The 23,181-nt window shown below is 43.6% G+C and overlaps 1 protein-coding gene across 6 annotated transcripts in view; it reads right to left on the reverse strand.

Moving 5' to 3' along the window:
* Nucleotides 1-23,181, reverse strand: part of tead4 (TEA domain transcription factor 4) — an 88,734-nt gene that overhangs the window by 21,186 nt on the left and 44,367 nt on the right. The window contains exons 3-8 of one of the 6 annotated variants that reach the window (XM_084059310.1): nt 15,236-15,300; nt 8,195-8,257; nt 5,195-5,329; nt 3,640-3,683; nt 2,454-2,515; nt 536-666 (exon numbers count right to left, since the gene is read on the reverse strand). In XM_084059310.1, coding sequence (XP_083915436.1) covers nt 536-666; nt 2,454-2,515; nt 3,640-3,683; nt 5,195-5,329; nt 8,195-8,257; nt 15,236-15,300 — 500 coding nt within the window. Of the gene's footprint in view, nt 1-514; nt 667-2,453; nt 2,516-3,639; nt 3,684-5,194; nt 5,330-8,185; nt 8,258-15,235; nt 15,301-23,181 lie in introns of all 6 variants that reach the window. The other 5 variants (XM_084059308.1, XM_084059309.1, XM_084059307.1 and 2 more) reach the window with 5 other exon arrangements.

Here is a 23,181-nt window from a genome sequence, read left to right on the forward strand (position 1 = left end):
CTCCCCAACTGAGACACACATTTAGAAATCTAAATCTAAAGAGTTTAATCACATTTAAACCACTATATAGGAATGCATTTCAAATCTGATTCACAAACATCAGTTTCCATGTTTTTTTGTTTGTTTGTTTGTTTGTTTGTTGCTGTTCAGATCTAAATATCGTTGCTGTCGGGCAGAAAACCTCCATATTTTAACTTTTTAATTAGAAGCAGATCATAGGCTACTACAGCGTCATACAAAAGTATCAAAAATAGCAGATCTGCAAGCTCGAAACGTGGCGCGAAGCGACACGTTTCGAGCTTGTAGATCTGCTATTTTGGATACTTTTTGAATTGTAATCCTGAAAAGTAACAGTTTTGGACAAAATGAGGTTTTCCACCCGACAGAGACCATATCAGACTTGGGCTGCAGCCTGTATAACATCACACTAACCATTGTACTGTATGGTCTCTACTCACAGCCTGTATAACATCATCACACTAACCATTGTATGGTCTCTACTCATCACACTAACCATTGTATGGTCTCTACTCACAGTCTCTGGGTCCTGAGGCTGCTCCAGGAAGGCAGAGAACTCCAGCATACGGAGCTTGGAGCTGGCGATACTTCTGCCCTGCCATGGGGGGGCGCCGGGGGACATGGACAGCCCTGCCGTGCTTTCGTATCCTGCGGGGTGGGACATGCGAGAATATTTGCAAAAAAAAAGATGTGTGATATCTTTGTGCCATTACAGCGTGTGAATCACTGCAGTGTTGATTTTGTCGACTAAAAACTATGACGAAAAATGTTCGTCGACGAAAACTAAATAAAAACTAAATAAAAACTAAATAAAAACTAAGCTATGATGACTACAACTAAGACTAAATATATTAAACATTTCGTCAACAAATAAAAACTAGACTAAAATGTTAGTGAGGGATCTAGTGGAGAAGAGATCCAGTAGAACAAAAAGACAACGCGTCGCGCTGTGACGTGTTGTGAGCTTGTAGATCTGCTATTTTCAGCATGCAACCAAGTGTAAAATTAGCCATTACGGCGCCATCAAGGCACCGCCAACATACGTTTTAGTCGACTAAATTACATTACATTACATTACAGTCATTTAGCAGACGCTTTTATCCAAAGCGACTTACAATAAGTGCATTCAACATAGGTAGGGAACGAAAACTACTAATCACCAGAAGTCTGAAGTGCATTTTCTGCAAAAACAAGCAGCCAAGAGTATACCTAGCGCTAAGGTAAAAGTGCTATATATCAGCTACCTACTTTCTTAAACAGATGAGACAAAATAGCAAAATCAAATGAGCACGAGCTAATACAAAAAGTGTATCGACCAAACAAGATCCAATAAAACAGTACAACAATAAAGCAAGAGTTCGTACAACTAGTTAACAACAAGTAAGCCAGACAAAGAGGAAGGGTAGTGTTTCCTGAAGAGGTGGGTTTTCAGCCTGCGGCGAAAGATGGGCAGTGACTCTGCTGTCCTGACATCAGTGGGAAGTTCATTCCACCACTGTGGGGCCAGAACAGAAAAAAGTCGTGACCGTGTCGATCGACCAGAAGGACCCTTGAGTGACGAGGCAATCAGTCGCCCCGAGGTGGCAGACCGAAGTGGTCGGGCAGCGGTGTAGGCATCGACCATAGCCCGGAGGTAAGAAGGAGCTGTTCCTTTCACTGCCCTATAGGCTAGCACCAGGGTTTTGAACTGGATCCGAGCTGCTACGGGGAGCCAGTGTAGAGAACGGAGAAGGATAGTTGTGTGGGAGAACTTGGGGCGGTTGAACACCAGACGAGCTGCAGCTTTCTGAACAAGCTCCAGAGGTCTGATGGCAAATGCCGGAGCACCAGCCAGGAGGGAGTTGCAGTAGTCCAGGCGGGAGATGACAAGAGCCTGGATGAGCACCTGGGCTGCCTTCTCCGTGAGGAAGGGGCGAATCAACTGTAGATTTAGTCGACTATAATCTTATGATATTTAGTCGACTAAAACTAGACAAAAACTAAAACATTTCAGATGACTAAAACTAAATGGAATTTTGTTCAAAAGGCTATGAGTAAAACTAAATCAAAATTTGAAGTCAAAATCAACACTGAATCACTGGTTTCTTTCCAAACTGGCCTGAAAAACATTCAGAAGACCACAACCACTTAAATCCTACTGTATGTACAGTAGGATTTAAGTGGTTAACGTTGACACAAGTTAGTACTTAGTTGACTGGGGTCCCCCATGGCTCTGTACTAGGTCCAAAAGTATTTACTGCGACACCAAATCTCTTCACAGAACACAGAAAACATAAAAGCGATCTACAAGCTCACAACACGTAGCGAACGTAAGCTTGTAGATCAGCTATTTTCCACCAAATATTCCCCCCAGAATAGGGATGCTAGGGTTCAAGTGGTTAACGCGAGTCTGTCAACACGCGAGAGGGTAAAAAAAATAAATGAGGGGAACCCACCTGTTATGGGGGGCGGGCCGGACGCCTGCATGGCGTAACTCTGTTGGGAGAAGGGCTTAATGCTGGGGAGACAAGAGGAGACACATTAGACCCCCTCTCAACCCCATGACCCCCCCTCGGGCTCACACTAATTGGGCCACCTGACCTCTAAAGACGATGGGGGTGTGCAAGGCATCTGTGAGCCTCCCTCCACAGAATGGCAAACAGCTGAAGCATTTATTTTCGGGTTTATATTTATTCAGTTCTCGGGGAAATCTTTACAATTGGATGGGTACAGTACAGTACAGTACAGTACAGTACAGTACAGTACAGTACAGTACAGAACAGAACAGAACAGAACAGTACAGTACAGTACAGTACAGTACAGTACAGTGTTGATTTTGTCGACTAAAACTATGACGAAAAATGGTCGTCGACTACCTTTTTTCACTGACGAAAACTAAATAAAGACTAGACTAAAATGTTAGTGAGGGATCTAGTGGAGAAGAGATCCAGTAGAACTAAAAGACAAGTCATTTTATGTTTGGTTGCGCTCGGGTATTGTGCTCTGAAAATAGCAGATCTACAAGCTCACAACGTGTCACGCTGTGACGCGTTGTGAGCTTGTAGATCAGCTATTTTCAGCATGCAACCAAGTGTAAAATCAGTCATTATGATGCCATCAAGGCACCGCCAAAATACATTATAGTCGACTAAATCAACTGTAGATTTAGACGACTAAAACCTTATGATATTTAGTCGACTGAAACTAGACAAAATCTAAAACATTTCAGATGACTAAAATATGACTAAAACTAAATAGAATTTTATTCAAAACTATGACTAAAACTAAATTTGCTGTCAAAATCAACACTAAAATGAGCACAAAAAGGCCTGAAAATAGCAGCATGTTAAAAATCAGTATCATGTCATTTAAAGAGGTCCTACATCAGGTGCATTCACCATAGTGCCACCATGTCAGTATCATGTACCTTAGAAGAAGACCGAAAACACATTATATCGTTGCTGTCGGGTCCGCTCGAAAGGCTTGAAAGGCTCGAAACGCGGTGTGTGTTTTGAGCTTGTAGATCTGCTGCTTTTGCTATTTTTTTATTTGAATCCTGAAAAGTAACAATTTTGGACACCCGACAGAGACCAAATCAAACATGTGTACTACTGTATACAAGTTGACCAAATGGTTACTTACTCCTCTGGACCACCGGGCTGCCCTGGGAGTCCCCCATGCCAAAACTGTGAAAATAATGGAAAAAAAAGTCAATATGATACAAATACTCTACATTCAATCAGACATCATGGTTGTGATCGTCTTCACAAACACAAAAAGAAAGAAAAAAAACACATCATAGGACTTCAACATTAACAGTAAAAGAAAATACTTTTTCACAGTAACAGAGAATGCACAGTCAGCCACATCATGTTTTTTACATTAGGAATTCTATTACAGGCTTCTAGATTAGCCCTAACCCAATGAAATGTCTTGAGTTTCAAACTGGAATCAGAATATTTTCTATTACATGCACAGACAGAGAGACAGACAGACAGACAGACAGACAGGCAGACAGACAGACAGACAGACAGACAGACAGACAGACAGACAGACAGACAGACAGACAGGCTGGTGTTTGTTCTGCATCTGAGAATATTAGTTTCTATTCTAATCAACGGTCAAAGTTCTCGCTACTGTAGGTAGGAATACCCTACATTTTAATTGATTATAAATGTATGTACTTTTATCATGCTCAGTTTTATTTTTCTTCGTTTCATTTATTTGCAGTGCAATCAATGACAGTCATGTATTTATCTGCATAAACTCGAGCCCTAAAAGAAGCAACTGCGTTTATATTATTTTTGATAGATATTTGATGACTAGTATGCACCAGTACATGTCAGTGGATCGTCTGTAGCACAGTTTATCAACCAGTTATGGGGTGGTGGTGGGGCGGTCCTTGGGGATTGTTTAAAATATGGTCTCTGTCGGGTAGAAACCTCAAGTCCAACACTGCTACTTTTCAGCGTTCAAATTCTAAAATAGCAAAAGTAATCTCTTCGTGCCGCAATTCCAGTTTGCGGATCTGCTACTGTTGATGATCAAGTAGGCCACAGCGTTGATTTCGTCGGCTAAAACTATGACAAAAAATGTTGGTCGACTACCTTTTTACACTGCCGAAAACTAAATAAAAACTAAGCTATGACGACTAAAACTAAGAGTAAATATATTGACAATTTCGTCAACAAATAGAAACTAGACTAAAATGTTAGTGAGGGATCTAGTGGAGAAGAGATCCAGTAGAACTAAAAGACAAGTCATTTTATGTTTGGTTGCGCTAGGGTGTGCATGCTGAAAATAGCCGATCTACAAGCTCACAACGCATCGCGCTGCGATGCGTTGTGAGCTTGTAGATCTGCTATTTTCAGCCATTACGACGCCATCAAGGCACCGCCAAAATACATTTTAGTCGACTAAATCAACTGTAGATTTAGTCGACTATTATCTTATGATATTTTGTCGACTGAAACTAGACAAAAACTAAAACATTTCAGATGACTAAAATATGACTAAAACTAAATGGAAGTTTATTCAAAAGACTATGACTAAAACTAAATAAAAAACACGAAAGGTTAAAATATGGAGATAAGAGGTTTCTGCCCGACAGCAACGATATGCTAGTGTGGCCCAGAGATAAAATAAAAAGATTGAGAAGAACCACTGCTCTGTAATATGTTTTAATGTTTAGACTCACTCCACCAGCAGTGGGGTACGCCTGCCTCGACAGGCCCTGGAGAGCCATTTTGTTCTGGAAGGCCGTGGCTGAGAGGATCTGGGCCGACGACATGGTGGCCATACTCTGCAGGGCCTTGTCCTTGGCGGCCTGGTCCTACGGGACCCACAAAGACAGAGAGACGACTTAGGCATTTAGGTAATACGTCAACTGCATAGAAACAGTAATCTAGGATCATAGGTAAACCAAGAACCTATCATCAGTCTAAACAGTATAATATAAAAAATATATATTATCTGTACATTGAAACTATACAAACTATAGGATGCCAGGTCAACAAATGAAGCTAGCACCTGTCTTCATTACGTACGTAACATGTTATCTAAATTACATTTTAACCGTTGCATCAGCCTGCAAGGTTGTCAAGGCTAGGAGGGCAAGTGCTACGGGGCCCGGGCTAACGTGGAGTCTTTAGAGGCCAGTCTTCAGATTACGGCGGAAGCTTGGGAGTGAGTCTGCAGTTCTAACTTTAATGTTGAGTTTGTGCCACAGTTTGGGAGCCAGAAGGGTAGAAGAGGCGCGTGTGTGGAGCGTTGTCCCGGATGTTTTAGGGAAGGTTCTGACAGCTTCCCTGTGTTAGCTGATCTGAGTGAGCGGGAAGGGTCGCATAGGGTTGGATCAGGCTTTGAAGATATGGGGGTGCCATGCCTTGGTTGCTTTGTGGGCCAACATGTTTTGTACTCTGTGCGGACAGAGAGAGAGAGAGTGAGGCAGAAGGGTGCACTGTCTCCTCACTCGCTCGCACCCCTGTTTAGTCTGCATCATTCAGTGCCCCGTTTCAGCGGTAACACGAGCAGTAAAGCCCTAAAATGGCCAAAGGGGAAAGACCGAAGCAGAGTTTGCATCATGGTGTGTTTGTTTGTCGGTCCCCGCACTGGCAAAGGGTGCCAGGGCAGTAAGGGTGATACTGCAGTCAAGGGCCTTTGGGTCAGGACAGGAGTTAAGTTTATTGCCTTGGCAGAGGCCGGGGCGTCAGTGTTGACAACCAGCTTCTGTTAGAGGTCATAGTGGAAGGCAGGGCACGCAACGCATGGTCCCACATGCTAACACGTTAGCCACATTAACCCTGGTGTCGCTAAATATTGGGCATGTCATTGTAGGCGGAATTCTTAAGCATTTTTACAAAATATTCCAGAGGGTTAGTACATTTTTGAAAGAATACCTATCTACAACCTCGGAGCGAGTGTGAGCTTGTAGATTAGCTATTTTTGAATGGCTGAAGGTTAATGCCTAATGCTAAGTCACTCACGCTGCGCTAACACGGACGGGCAATGCTAATACTGAAAAGGGAAATTAACACGTTAAGATGGGTTTTAAACAACAATGCCCTTCCCAGCGTATAGGGTGACATGCACCTCTCATGTGCTCTGTTGTCTTTTTGAAATCCACCACTTCAGCACTTTCCAAATCCCCCCCCCCAGGGGGGCTACAGGGCACTTGCCGCCCGGGCCAGGCCCAGCCCTAATGTGGGCAAGGCCACACAGTGCATTCTTGTTCCCAGAACTGGCCAACACAAGGGCATAACTGAAATATGGGGAGGTACATGTGCTACGGAGCTCAGTTACACCAAAGACATTTTTAAAAGGGCCTGTCAGAGAGACCAACCCTGTGACCGAGGCCGCGCTCTGCCAGCTGAGCCACGTGGGCCACCGTCCAAGGTGACGGAGAGAGAGTGTGTGTGTGTCGGTGTGTGTGTGCGTGCGTGCGTGTGTGTGTGGATGAGAAATGTAAACTGAGAAAGTGCTGGGGGGACAGGCATGTATGAGCTTTGGATGGGTACAGTATAAACTTCTTTTATTGAGATATTACCTAAATGAAATGCCTAGGAGGAACAATCCACAGATTAATTTGTTTCAGGGACAAATTGCGCTGCTGGTTGGTATTGTTGGTCATCGTGCAGCAGCACGGCCTCGGGGATGTGCCGGCATTGTATCGGGAAGGATTCATTGAAAAGTGTCACGAGCAATGAGCCTTCCATTCAAAACTATAGCGTCCATTAAGGGAGTGCAATTAAAATAGCCAATGATGAGCTCTTTGTGGTGATGGAAGGTGAATGCATGGCTTTGTGACGACCACACACACACATATTGAATCACCTTCCTCAGCTATGATAAAAGTGCATTATGCAGAGAGATGATAGAATGTCATTTCCTTCTCCCTGCTATAGCCTCTGTTCAGCCTTGGTTTTTAATCTCCTTCACCCTGGCCTCCCAAAATGTTTCGATTTTTTTCCAAACAATTCAAACAATTTGAGTTGTTAAATAAGCACTAAATGCACAGGTATGTTTACAGTCAAACATAGGTAAACAGTGCAGTTCACATGAATTCACATGAAGGTCACATGAACGAACCCCCTAAAACGACAGCCTGCATAGTACATGCACCAAAGTACACACACACACACACACACACACACACACACACACACACACACACACACACACACACACACACACACACACACACACACACACACACACACACACACACACACACACACACACACACACACCATCTTCAATATTTCATTTATTTTAGAAATGTTTAATATTTTACTCAATGGGGCCCGTTGCAAGTTGATGATGTCACATGTCCATGTGTGGTCCAGCCTTATGGAATGTATGGAATGCATGTGATAATAAAAAAACTACTTAATACTTCCTACGGTTAATATGAGCATCAAAACAATATTTTAAATACTGTACATTCCATAGGACCGGACCACACATGAACAGGTGTTGTCCCCCTTGAGTAAAAGATGAACTATTTCTAAAATAAATATTGAAGGTGTTTTTAATTCATTTTACTTATAGAGGGCAATTATAATGTATTAAGGCATATTATAAGGCTCATTAGCCAGGGATCCTTCTAATGCACCATAATCACACTGTAGTTGCCACATTGTTTTCAACAGTCAGGAAGTAGAAGAATAAAAAGATGAAGGTGACTCACGTATCGTACCTTCAGCTTCACCTGAATCTCCCGGGCCTTCCTCCGTGCTAGCACCTGGATGTGACTAGACACCTGAAACACACACACACACACACACACACACACACACACACACACACACACACACACACACACACACACACACACACACACACACACACACACACACACACACACACACACACACAGAGTTAAAGACCCGTAAGGGACCATTTGGTTCCTAACTATCATTCATTTAATGGTGGGAACTGCCTGGTAACCCACAAGGACCGCCTGGGGGTCCCCAGACCCCACGTTGAGAACCAGTGCACTAAAATCTTTTTTTGGAAGTGGGCCCTGATCCAGAGACGTTTAACACATTAACTGCCAAAAACGGACATGTCCGTCTTTTCAAAATAAAAGTAAAAAAAATAAAAAATCCACACAGAACCAGAGATATCGCTATCTAAAGATTTGCTACTCCATTCACTCCCTGGTTAACTTATTACTTAAAAATCCTGTATCTCGGCTCCTGTGTACTTTTTTTTTTACCATGTATTTTTGGGTGAAACATGTTTTTTTCAACTGGCTGCAATTATGGAATGGATTACTGCGATCGGATTATTTTCTTTCCACGATTCTACGAGACTCCTGTGTGTGTGTAATGAGGGGATCACCGTGAGGATGGTTATCACAGAACATATTTTGTGACTACTTAAAAAATTGTTTAAAAAGGTAAAAAAAATCGTAAAAAATGCTGGCACTGGGTGGGAATAAAATAAAATAAAACTCTGGCAGGGAATGTGTTAAGGGACCACTAGGGCTGTGACATTTGTGCTTTGTTGAAGGCAGGGCCAGTGGCGAGTGAGCGGCCCACGCATGATGCAAGCAGGTCTTTTGAGGTCCGAGAATGGAACCCAGGAGGCTGCTGGAGTTAAGTGGTTGAGCCACCGGGGGCCTTTATACCAACCTTTTACTCTACAATGCAGACCATGTAGAGTCTACATGGTACTACATCGCCTCTGTCGGGTGGAAACCTCATATGTGCAAAAGTAGCAGATCTACAAGCTCAAAACGCGGCGCGTTTCGAGCTTGTAGATCTGCTACTTTTGATGCTTTTGTGTGATGCTGTAGTATGATCAAGTAGAGATAATTAATAGATTAATTTACAGGAAAAAAAATACACAAAAAGTTAGAGTATGGAGATAGGAGGTTTCTGTATGTCTCAGCATGGCACAAGCATCACTGTGATTACAGGTTGTTAACCCATTAAGACCGGGAACGCATCTGTGTCATTTTTAGATTTCTTTGGCTATTCAAAAATAGCAGATCTACAAGCTCGTAGCACGGCATTCGGTGCCACGCTACGAGCTTGAGATGGGGGTCCGCGGCCAAATACATATAATTTTGGGGGTCCTTGGCATGAAAAAGTTTGAGAACCACTGATATAGCAACATACTTTTTTTTCAAAAAACTGTTTTAGATGACTGGATTTAGATGACATTTGTATAATCCGAATTCACAATTTTTTAAAAAATAGCCAAAGAAATGTTAAAATGATAGAGATGCGTTCCTGGTCTTAATGGATTAAGCCAAGGTCCTATGGAGCACTGAAGAAAAACACACTGCGTGACTTCTGGGCTGACGGGGCAAACCACCATGTGAATGGAGGCTGTAGTGCACTTCTGCACCGTCCAAACATATGGACTGTATACTCTTAACAACGTTTAACCTGGGTGTACCTTATTTAGGCATGTCAATATACCAGGCAAAATTATTCCAAAAGTTTCCAAAATGTTTATTTATTTTGTATCATTTTTATACAAATTCTAAATTGTCTACAAGCTAAAGCAATTGCTACGTGATACATTGTGAGCTTGTAGATCAGCGATTTTCCACCATTCGTCATACAACAAATAAGTAGTGACAGTGGCTTTTGATTGATTGAATCATTTATTAACAGTTTGCAAAAAGTACAGAGGTACACTTATACATTAATGCTAAAAGGATACCGGTCACACAAATATTGTGGTCCTGTGTATTCAATTCATCAAGAGGCTCAGGAGGTGGAGCGGCCGCTTGGGAATCGGCCGGTTCGACCCCCGGCTCTCCCCTGCGTTAACGTGGAAGTGTCCTCGAGCAACACACTGAACCCCTGTGTGTGTGTGTGTGTGTGTGTGTGTGTGTGTGTGTGTGTGTGTGTGTGTGTGTGTGTGTGTGTGTGTGTGTGTGTGTGTGTGTGTGTGAATGTGATGTACGTTGTGAAGTTCTTTGGATAGAGGTGCTACAAACACACCATTTACATGTATATATAGTAGGGCTTAAAGGTGCTTTAAAGTGTGCTACTGTACAAAATGCTTCCTGAGGTGAAGGTGGCTGATGGTGGAGAGACCAGCAGATGTCCCTCTCTCTCTCTCTCTCTCTCTCTCTCTCTCTCTCTCTCTCTCTCTCTCTCTCTCTCTCTCTCTCTCTCTCTCTCTCTCTCTCTCTCTCTCTCTCTCTCTCTCTGTCTCTCTCTCTCTCTCTCTCTCTCTCTCTCTCTCTCTCTCTCTCTCTCTCTCTCTCTCTCTCTCTCTCTCTCTCTCCCCCTCCACCCCATCCCATGGTCTCAACCTGCTGACATGTTTGCTAGATTCATTTAGTTTTTCATTTTGTGAAAAGTCTCAGTTTTTGTAGTTTTTTTTATTAGTTTTAGGGTCACTTTTAGTTTTTCTAGTTTACGTTAGTTTTAGTTGAAGCGGCACTATGTAACTTTTCTTTAATGAATAAAATGTAATTTTGTACAATCTGTTATGGTACAGTATGTTAATACAATATAACTCATACAATTTGGGTGGTTGTATTTGGTCTCCCTGCTCTTCTATTGAGACGTCCGTTTTAGCTCGTGCTCATTTGATTCTCCTATTTTGTCTCATCTGTTTAAGAAAGTATGTAGCTGATATATAGCACTTTTACCTTAGCACTAGGTATACTCTTGGTTGCTTGTTTTTGCAGAAAATGCACTTCAGACTTCTGGTGATTAGTAGTTTTGTTCCCTACCTATGTTGAATGCACTTATTGTAAGTCTCTTTGGATAAAAGTGTCTGCTAAATGACTGTAATGTAATGTAATGTATTGTAATGTAATGTAATGTAATGTAATGTAATGTAATGTATTGTAATGTAATGTAATGTAATGTAATGTATTATAGATCCTGTGTCTAGGTGAGACTTAACCTTTGACACCATCCTGTTACTGGTTTGACACAAATTTTGACCTGAAGGTCCAGATTAAATGCATGTTATCATGTATTAAATGTCTAATATTATAGTATGTTATCATGTATTAAATGTCTAATATTATAGTATGTTATCATGTATTAAATGTCTAATATTATAGTATGTTATCATGTATTAAATGTCTAATATTATAGTATGTTATCATGTATTAAATGTCTAATATTATAGTATAATATTATAGTATGTTATCATGTATTAAATGTCTAATATTATAGTATGTTATCATGTATTAAATGTCTAATATTATAGTATAATATTATAGTATGTTATCATGTATTAAATGTCTAATATTATAGTATGTTATCATGTATTAAATGTCTAATATTATAGTATAATATTATAGTATGTTATCATGTATTAAATGTCTAATATTATAGTATGTTATCATGTATTAAATGTCTAATATTATAGTATAATATTATAGTATGTTATCATGTATTAAATGTCTAATATTATAGTATGTTATCATGTATTAAATGTCTAATATTATAGTATAATATTATAGTATGTTATCATGTATTAAATGTATAATATTATAGTATGTTATCATGTATTAAATGTCTAATATCCCCTGAGCGATCAGGAGATATTAATGTAGCTCAATGGTCAACATTTCAGCGCTTGCGCAGGAGACGCGGGTTCAAATCCGGGGTAGAAGAGGAAAGTTACATAGTGCAGCTTTAACTATAATAACCCTGCCTGACACCCCCCCCCCCACACACACACACACATTCCCAGTCTAACCCTATATCCCAGCCAGGGGGGGGGGGACCCTCTCTTTTCTCCCCTGGTCTCTCAGTGCCCCCCATACCTCAGCCCAACCGTATCGGGTCCCCGCAGCGCGGGGATAAGGTTCCAAATCCCAGGCTCACACGCCCCTCGCTCGCTCGCTCACCCGCTCGCCCGCCCGGATCACCCCTCATCCCTGGCGTCTCTCCTCTTCTAACGAGCCCCCCGGCCGGGGCTCGGCGAGGGAGGTGGTGAACAAACAACACCGACATACGATCTTATAGCATCTGTGCATCGGGCCCCGGGGTCCTAAATCAGTTTGGGGCCCCTTCACACCGGGAACGCATCTCTGTCATCTTTTACATTTCTCCGGGCTATAAAAAAAAATAGCAGATCTACAAGCTCATAGCGCGGCACCGAGTGCCGCGCTATGAGCTTGTAGATCTGCCGTATACCGTGGGTCTTTGATTATATATATTTTTAAAGCAAACATTTTTAACACTTTAAATGTTTAACTCAAATCTTTGCTTCTGGGCATTCTACAAATATCTTAGTTTTTTTTAAAACACTTATGTTGCTATAACATCAGTGGTTCTCAAAACATATATGTATTTGGCCGTGGACCCCCCCATCTCAAAATGTTTTGTTCCAGGGACCCCCAGAAGTTGTAACAGAGTTAAAAATGTTCGCTTAAAAAAATGATATGTTATGTTCAAAGATTTGCACAAATTTTCAAGATTTTTCAAAAACAGCAGATCTACAAGTTCATATGAGCTTGTAGATCTGCTATTTTTGAATAACCCAAAGAAATCTTAAAATGACACAGAGATATCGTTCCCGGTCTTAATGGGTTAGTCGTCCAACCGGGCACATTGCAACTACAGTAGCCTGTGTGTGTGTGTGTGTGTGTGTGTGTGTGTGTGTGTGTGTGTGTGTGTGTGTGTGTGTGTGTGTGTGTGTGTGTGTGTGTGTGTGTGTGTGTGTGTGTGTGTGTGTGTGTGTGTGTGTGTGTGTGAGGACGGAGGGGGGGGACAGATTTGGTACTGTCATCATGCCCTCTCTCTCACTGCCTTTTTTCCAGGCGTTGATAGACAATAATGTGACGGTTGAAGACAGCTCGGGTCACCTGATGTTTTGCGTCGGACGAGTGGTCTCCGTCTCCGGAGTTTTAACCGTCCCGGGGGGCAGCACTGCCAGCAGCATCCCAATTCTGGGCATGTCTTCTTGATAGGCCAACATTCGCCGAAAATAGCCGATCTATAAGCTCTCTCAACGCGTCGCACCTGAATATTTATGTGCCCAGCAACGACCCCTAAGGTCAGCTGACCACCAGGGTGTATTAGTCGTTCCTCGTACCGGATGAATAACTGAAAGCCTTTCAGTCTGTTAGATCCCAGACTCTGGAATAATGTCCTTTCATAAAGAGCTGTAGCCTCTGTGGACATGGTCAAGAACCACCTAAAAAACACTGTTTAGACAAGCATTTAGTTGCTGTCAGGCAGAAACCTCTTATCTCCATTATAACTTTATGTGTTTTTACGTAATTTAACATCCTACTTGATCATACTGCAGCGTCACACAAAAGCATCAAAAGTAGCAGATCTACAAGCTCGAAACGCGGAGCAAAGCGACGCCGTTGGAGCTTGTAGATCTGCTACTTTTGATGCTTTTGAATTTGAATCCTGAAAAGTAAGTTTTGGACATTTCCACCCGACAGACACTATTTGTGGAATGTCTTTGGGTTTCTCCTCCAACTGTGTAATGTATCTATCCATTAGGGGTTAGGGGTAGGATATATCGTCCCGCGATATATATCGCAATACGTGACGATATGTATCGACAATATGTATCGTTAAAAAAAAACAACAAAAAAAAACGTTTTTTTTTGCAATAATAATAATGCAAAAAGTATTTGTTTTTCCATTTGCTTCTTCCCCCCCCATATATTTTCATAATAAAAAAGTGCCATATATCGTATCGATGTCGTGAGCCCAATATCGTATCGTATGGTATCATGAAATTAGTGTATCGGCACACCCCTACCCACGGTGGATTTGAACTCACAAATGAGGCGCAGTTTACGGAGCTAGTTCAGGCCAGGCAACTCAGGGATTGGGCCATCCGACCAGGTGACTAGTCACATGCATTTTTCTCCTGGTCGGTGGGTTATAAGCATTGCTCTGCCTACCTGTTCTGTTCATTCTAGTTGCGCTCTTCTGCTGGGCTGTCGTGCCGACGCTGCTGCTGCGCTGTTGCTGAGATCCTGCAAATCTGCCGCTTTGCTTGCTACGTATGCTGCTACCATGAATAGTCTCATCCCACCGCCTCCCCGGCATCCACCTGTAGGTTCTGTTTCTAGATCCCCATGGGGGTCTTTATTCACTCCCTGTAAATGCTATTTGGCATGTAACATTTATTAAAATGTTATTCTCACAGGGAGTGAATGGATTCAGAGACCTGACGCCAAACTATGCTTCTTTATGCTTCCTATATCTATGCTCAAGCTTGCTTAATAAATTATATTCTAATCCAATCCAATTGTTGCCTGACTGAACTTCCATGGTGATGGGCAGGGCACTTTACCACTGTGCCACCCGAGCGCCATCTGTTGATGTTGATTTTAATTTGTTGTTGCACTTTTGTTGTTGTGAAATACATTTCACAACAACAATAAAAACCTATTGTTTGAACCATGGAACCTATCACTTAAAGCAGGGGTCTTCAACGTTTTCAGGCCAAGGACCCCCTAGCTCTATATTGTATAAAATTGTGTTTCAGATAAACTTTTGCCGCTCTTTTTTCGCTCTATAGTCTCTACACCTATAACTCTTAATAATTAGCCGAAAACTAGCCGATCTACAAGCTCACAACGCCTCGCGCTGCGAGGCGTTGTGAGCTTGTAGATCGGCTATTTTTCCTCAGAAAAGGGATGCTAGGGTTGAAGTGGTTAATGTAAAAAAAAAAAAAAAAAATCATATCACACAAAGATTTGGCGGACCCCCTGTAGTAACTCTGAGGAACCCCTAGGGGTCCCGGACCCCCTGTTAAAGAGTCTTTCTCTCACCTGCTTTCTCGTCCGTGTCTTCCCGGTGCGGAGCTTGATGTACCGTGCTATCAGTTCATTCCGTCCTGGAAAGAGAAAAAAAGGAAGAAGAAATAGATTGAAATTCACGTTGTGTATTTATTGTACGTACGAGCTTCCCATTGTCATGTGAGAGAGCCATGGTGAGAGCATTCAATACTTACACTGTGGGGTCCAGGGACCCCCAGGGGTCCTTCAGGGGATTCCAGGGGGTCCCCAGCAAAATTGCAGAATATGACAACATCAGTTTAACCCTATACTGTATATATATTGAGTCTTTTCAAATAGTTGGCTGTGACCTTGCAGATAGACCATAAAAATGTTTTTTTTTTAAACTTTAATGACACAAATCTTGGCTAATTTATACTTATATAAAAAAGATCATTTGGCAACTAAATACTCGGCTTAATACTCGACAACTAAATACTCGGCTTAATACTCGACAACTAAATACTCGGCTTAATACTCGACAACTAAATACTCGGCTTAATACTCGACAACTAAATACTCGGCTTAATACTCGACAACTAAATACTCGTCAATTCATCAGTTGGTTTAGGCCTAGTCGACAAAGACTTAGTTAGTTGACTACTCGTTTTTTAATGCTTTTTTTCCATGCACCATATCAATGTTGATTTTGTCGACTAAAACTATGATGAAAAATGTGCGTCAACAAATAAAAACTAGATTAAAATGTTAAAAGGGAGGGGCTAGCAATGAAGAGATTCAGTAGAACTAAGACAAGTACATTTATGCTTCGGTAATAGCCGATCTACAAGCTCACAGCATGTCGCTGCACACCGCGTTGTGAGCTTGTAAATCGTCACATTTTTGCATGCATTACGACACCATCACAGCCCGCAAAAAAATATTTCAGCCGACTAAATCAACGATGAATTTAGGTGACAAAATCTTATATTTAGTCAACTCAAATTAGACTAAAATGTAAATATTTCAGAAGACTAAAACAAACATTGGTCAAAATGAACACTGAACCACAGTGTTACCATAATGAAGCCAAGTACCAGAACTCATCACCTGGCTCTACGACAGGGTTCCTCAAAGTGGGTGCCGTGGCACCGGCGCGGCGGCGCCCTAGGGTGCAAGTCCAGGGGTGCCGCAGAATACTTTGATAATATTTGGAATTCATCAACATCACTTCAGTTTAACCTCTTAGACCGTCTACTCGTTAATAAAACGGACGTGAGTTACACTGTTCTTGGTGCTTTTTTTTTCATTCTACAGTACACCAAGTCTCTTCGCCAAAAATAGCAGATCTACAAGCTCACAACGCTCACGTTCTGTCCTAATGGAAACGGATATTGTCTTAAGTTGTCCTCGTGACGTACTGAATGTTAGAGGGAAAGTTTAGCATATTTACGTAGCGTATAATATGACATAAGGTTCTAGAAAGTAACAATGTCATTCAGGGGTGCCGTAGATCATTGGTTCTCAAAGTGGGGTCCGGGGACCCCTAGGGGTCCTTGAGGGAGTTCCAGGGGGTCCCCAGCTAAATGATAGATAGTTATGAACCAATGGACCCTCATGGGTCTGTAACTCTGAGAGTGTACAAATGGAACCAAATGGACCCTAACGGGTCCATTTGGTTCCATTTGTACACTCTCAGAGTTAAATTAAAATTGATTTTACAATATGAATTGGGGTCCCAGAGGTATAAATGCCATTAAATGGGGGTCCGTAGTCCTAATGCATGTCAAACTGGGGGTCCTTGGAATTAAAATGGTTGAGAATCACTGCTAGAGCCGTAAAAAAAATCTTCTCTTATGGGGGTCCCTGGCATATCTTTTCAAATGGGGGTCCGCGGGCTAATAAGTGTCAATTTGGGGGTCCTTGACATGAAAAAGTTTGAGAACCCCTGCCGTAGATGATAAAGTTATTTACAGGGGGGGACCTGAGCCAGAACAGTTTGAGAACCCCGGCTGGTCTGGTCTGGTCCAACCAGTAAAGCACAGACAGGGCAGACATTTATACGGTATGCCAGTCAGTGCACACTTTACATATTTACATGAGCAGTTAGTGCACAGTACTGGCAGAGCACAGACAGGGTCACACACGTGTGTGTGTGTGTGTGTGTGTGTGTGTGTGTGTGTGTGTGTGTGTGTGTGTGTGTCACTTAGGGTGGGTTGAACAACCTCAGTATCGATAATGTGAATATCAGTGGTGGGAAAAGTACTCAAATGTTTCACTTAAGTAAAAGTATCAATACTGCAATATAGAAATACTCTGTTACAAGTAAAAGTCCGGAATTCAACATGTATTTACCTATATATATATATATATATATATATACCTATATATATATATATATATATATATATATATATATACCTATTCACCTATAATAACATCGAATCGATACAGTATATTGCCCAGCCCTGCTATAGAGTCTCAATTCAAGTGTGTGTGTGTGTGTGTGTGTGTGTGTGTGTGTGTGTGTGTGTGTGTGTGTGTGTGTGTGTGTGTGTGTGTGTGTGTGTGTGTGTGTGTGTCAGTGCACACAGTTTCACCGTATGTGCAAAAATACACACATGCATGCGAGTCCACTCTGCCGTTATGCACACATGTGATATCATTAGGCATCAAGTGGTCAGACAGCCAGTATAAGTATCCCTACAGGCCTACACAAGTGTGCCGTATACATCCCTGCACGTCTTAAGTGCTGATATCATTCCCTCGTTGAGCGCGCGGTCCTGTGGCCGTGTGCATATCTGTGTGCCATCGCTGTCGACAAGTGCTTAAAAGTAACTAACTACATACATTTACTCAAGTACTGTACTTTAAAAACTTGAGTATGTCCATTTTTCAATACGTTTTACACTTCTGCTCTAACATCTCAGTTGAAACATATTGTAATTTTTACAATTAACTTTACTATGACTATGACTACATTTAGCCCTATTTTATAAAGCTTATCTATTCAACAATAGCCAATCGGCGAATAACCAATCTACAAGCTGAGCTTGCAGATCGGCTAATAGTGATCTACAAGTTCACTACGCATTGCGATGCATGCAACACGTTGTGAGCTTGTAAAAACGTTTTCACACATTAAAAAATATTGAGTATATTTTTACATCGGGTATATTGTGACACTTTTGCCCATTTTGTAATCTTACACAAGTAGAACTTTTGGGACTTTTTACTTTGTATTTCTACATCGTTGTGGTATTTGTACTTTTTACTTAAAGTAAAACCATCAGAGTACTTCTACCACACCGCTGGCCGCTGACAGACAGGTCACATTGGCAGAGCAGGTGGTGGGTGAGGCCACCAGGCCACCCCCCGCGCCGCGCTGGAGGGGACACACACACCACTGTGTGTGTGTGTGTGTGCGTGTGCGTGTGCGTGCGTGCGTGTGTGTGCGTGTGTGTGTGTGTGTGTGTGTGCACGTGTGTGTGCGTGTGTGAGTATTACTATACTTGTGAGACAAGAAAAATGGTTGTTTTATGTTCAACGTTTGCATTACATATTTAGAGGTTCTGTTTTTCTTTTAGAGTTTTCATTACTTTACAGTATATGTAGTTGTGAGGGTGATATTGTCGGGTTATATACAGCAATGTTCAATGTCGTCCTAAAATGTTGATGTCCTCACAAGTAATAGTGTGCGTGTGTGTGTGTGTGCGTGTGTGTGTGTGTGCGTGTGTGTGTGGGGTGGGGGGGGGTCAGGGCTCAGCCCTGGTTGCGGTGAGGGCTGCCAGGCAGCTGGTGTGTGTGTCAATGTTTATAGAATATGCCTTTACGCCCGCAGTAAATCTTAGGCTCGTTCCAACCCCACCCCCATCTAGGGGGGGGTCCGGTTACAGGGCCATGACACCGGGGGGCCAACGGTCATGTGGCCTTTCACCCCCCCACACGGCAATGGGAAAGATTAACTCACACACACACAGTCACACACACGAGGCGAAACACTTATATGTACATACCACACACACACACACACACACACACACACACACACACACACACACACACACACACACACACACACACACACACACACACACACACACACACACACACACACACACACACACACACACACACACACACACACACAGTAAATCAGGCCACTGGCTATGTGATAATAGTCTGAATAAAACCTGGTTATGGTAGATGTCGGTCAGAAACCTAGTATGTCCAAAACGGTTACTTTTTAAGAAGCGGGAAAAATAACTTGAGTTCCAAATGGACCCAGTGCAGTTCTGATTTAGTCACAAGGTCTCGTTAATACTTTTCAATATTTATAAAACCCACACACACACACACACATATCACACACACACACACATCACACCACTTTCACTTTCACCTCAAACAATTTTCCAAAATAGCAGATCTACAAGCTCACAACGTGTTGCATCGCGACTTGTGAGCTTGTAGGTCTGCCATTTTTGCTACTTTTGTGTGACACTGTAATATAACAAAGTAGGGAATTAATTTACATTAATTAATTAATTTACATTAATTAATTAATTTACAGGGGAAAAACATTTAAAGTTGAAAAAGTTGCAAACACGGTTTGCTAAGAGTTTGAAAACAACTTCAAGATCTAGTGCTCAACACACACACACACACGCACACACGCACACGCACGCGCGCGCACGCACACACGCACACGCACACACACACGACAGATGAGCAAATACACACATGCTTAACTGTACACACACATATCCCCATTAACACATGGTACACAGACACATAAACACACATTAATGCAAACATGAAACACACACCGGTCTGATTTTCTGAGTGAATCACCCAACACTCACATGACAGAAGAGCACACACACACACACACACACACACACACACACACACACACACACACACACACACACACACACACACACACACACACACACAGGGGGGGGGGGCATGTAAGGGTCAACCTTGCACCACCTCTTAAACACGGTCATTTTTCCCTGGACACACATCTCTGTGTGAATTAACATGCATATCCGTCACACCGCAGAACGTGGAACAAACACCGTCACTTTTTCCCCCCGTCGCATAGTGATGCATGAGTCAGAACCCGCAGCCGTCCCAAAACCGGCCAATCGAAAGGCCTCGATTGGGGTGGGCCGGGGTTGGGTGGGCGAGAAGGAGCAACTGGAAGCCCCTTCTCAACCTATAAAAGTGATCAGATTCTGGTCAGGAATGCTAAACTTTGCGTCAGCTGCCCTGCTCATGGGCGGCTCTTACACGAGCTGCGGTCGGCTCAGGCATGAGTTTCCGTTTATCTTTATTTAAGCTCTTTTTACAGTAAGTAGCTCTTTTATCACCCGACTGGGACTTGAAACCCGGGTCTTCTGTGTGTGAGACACCAAGAGGCGATCCACCCCCGCTGGTCCAAGGGAGATATTGCCCTTATGAGCTTCAAGCAGTACTACTTGACAGAACGGTCAGAGTTTTAACGTAGAACTCTTGATACTGTAGCCGTGTTGGTTTTAGAGCAGAAGGACTGTCACGTACCTTATTACTTTGTGATTGGTATTGCTGATAATAAAGTTGAACCTTGTGAACCGGTAGGGGTCCTACACTCAACACCAGAGTAGGATGTTAGGGGTCCTACACTCAACACCAGAGTAGGATGTTAGGGGTCCTACACTCAACACCAGAGTAGGATGTTAGGGGTCCTACACTCAACACCAGAGTAGGAAGTTAGGGGTCCTACACTCAACACCAGAGTAGGATGTTAGGGGTCCTACACTCAACACCAGAGTAGGATGTTAGGGGTCCTACACTCAACACCAGAGTAGGATGTTAGGGGTCCTACACTCAACACCAGAGTAGGATGTTAGGGGTCCTACACTCAACACCAGAGTAGGATGTTAGGGGTCCTACACTCAACACCAGAGTAGGATGTTAGGGGTCCTACACTCAACACCAGAGTAGGAAGTTAGGGGTCCTACACTCAACACCAGAGTAGGATGTTAGGGGTCCTACACTCAACACCAGAGTAGGATGTTAGGGGTCCTACACTCAACACCAGAGTAGGATGTTAGGGGTCCTACACTCAACACCAGAGTAGGAAGTTAGGGGTCCTACACTCAACACCAGAGTAGGATGTTCCTGCACTGGTGGAACTAGAACTGTGTTTCAGAACCAATCCAAATCCTATTTAGGTTAAGTTAAAGACTTTGACAGGGGCCAGTTTGGAATTGCAGCCTCCTGAAGGTGTTCTTTTAGGGCAGTTTTTAAAGTGAGTAGGGTTTTACACTCCTTTACTCCTTTAGGGCATTCCACATTTTTGTTGCATAGCATGAGAACGAGTGAATTCCCTTGTTTGTGCCAAATCTGGGTTGGACATGTGTTGTGATTGTGGACTTGTGGACGTTTATGAAGTATTTTGACAGGTACATGGGTATCCCAATGTTGTGGTGTATCTTGTAGACCAGGCCCATAGCAAGTTGCTGTACTCTGTCCTCAACCCTGAGCCATCTGACCCTAGCAAAAGGAACAGGGGTTAAACGGGTTTGTATGTTTAAGGCCAAGAAGTAGCCTTACTAGTTTGTTTTGGGATTTCTGGAGCCTTATTTTTTAGATGTACTCGTTATATAGTATTAAATTAGTCAACCATACAGATTTACTAGTTATATTGTGGGGCATTTTTTTTATTATACCGTTCCGTACCTGGTCATTACTTCGACAGTGGTTCTCAAAGTGGTGTCCAGGCACCCTCAGGGTTCCTTGAGGGGGTTCCAAATGGACCCTTAGGGGTCCTTGAAATTAAAAAAGTTTAAGAATCAACTGACCCAGATTTTCCCGTTTGTCCGGACACACATTTCAAAGTGTCAACGTAGCAGTGACAAGCCCAGCACTACTTAACCTGTAGACACTCCCCCCGCACCCCCACCTTAACCTGTCCAAACTCCCCCCTCACCCCCACCTTAACCTGTCCACACTCCCCCCTCACCCCCACCTTAACCTGTCCACACTCCCCCCGCACCCCCACCTTAACCTGTCCACACTCCCCCCACACCCCCACCTTAACGTCCACACTCCCCCCGCACCCCCACCTTAACCTGTCCACACCCCCCCCGCACCCCCACCTTAACCTGTCCACACTCCCCCCACACCCCCACCTTAACGTCCACACTCCCCCCACACCCCCACCTTAACCTGTCCACACTCCCCCCACACCCCCACCTTAACCTGTCCACACTCCCCCCGCACCCCCACCTTAACCTGTCCACACTCCCCCCACACCCCCACCTTAACCTGTCCACACTCCCCCCACACCCCCACCTTAACCTGTCCACACTCCCCCCACACCCCCACCTTAACCTGTCCACACTCCCCCCACACCCCCACCTTAACCTGTCCACACTCCCCCCACACCCCCACCTTAACCTGTCCACACTCCCCCCACACCCCCACCTTAACCTGTCCACACTCCCCCCACACCCCCACCTTAACCTGTCCACACTCCCCCCGCACCCCCACCTTAACGTCCACACTCCCCCCACACCCCCACCTTAACCTGTCCACACTCCCCCCGCACCCCCACCTTAACGTCCACACTCCCCCCGCACCCCCACCTTAACCTGTCCACACTCCCCCCTCACCCCCACCTTAACCTGTCCACACTCCCCCCGCACCCCCACCTTAACCTGTCCACACTCCCCCCTCACCCCCACCTTAACCTGTCCACACTCCCCCCTCACCCCCACCTTAACCTGTCCACACTCCCCCCGCACCCCCACCTTAACGTCCACACTCCCCCCGCACCCCCACCTTAACCTGTCCACACTCCCCCCGCACCCCCACCTTAACGTCCACACTCCCCCCGCACCCCCACCTTAACGTCCACACTCCCCCCGCACCCCCACCTTAACCTGTCCACACTCCCCCCTCACCCCCACCTTAACCTGTCCACACTCCCCCTGCATGGCCTCAATGTG

Source organism: Gymnoscopelus microlampas, assembly GCF_963454915.1.
Source record: "Gymnoscopelus microlampas genome assembly, chromosome: 6".
In the NCBI taxonomy this organism is placed as follows: Eukaryota; Metazoa; Chordata; class Actinopteri; order Myctophiformes; family Myctophidae; genus Gymnoscopelus; species Gymnoscopelus microlampas.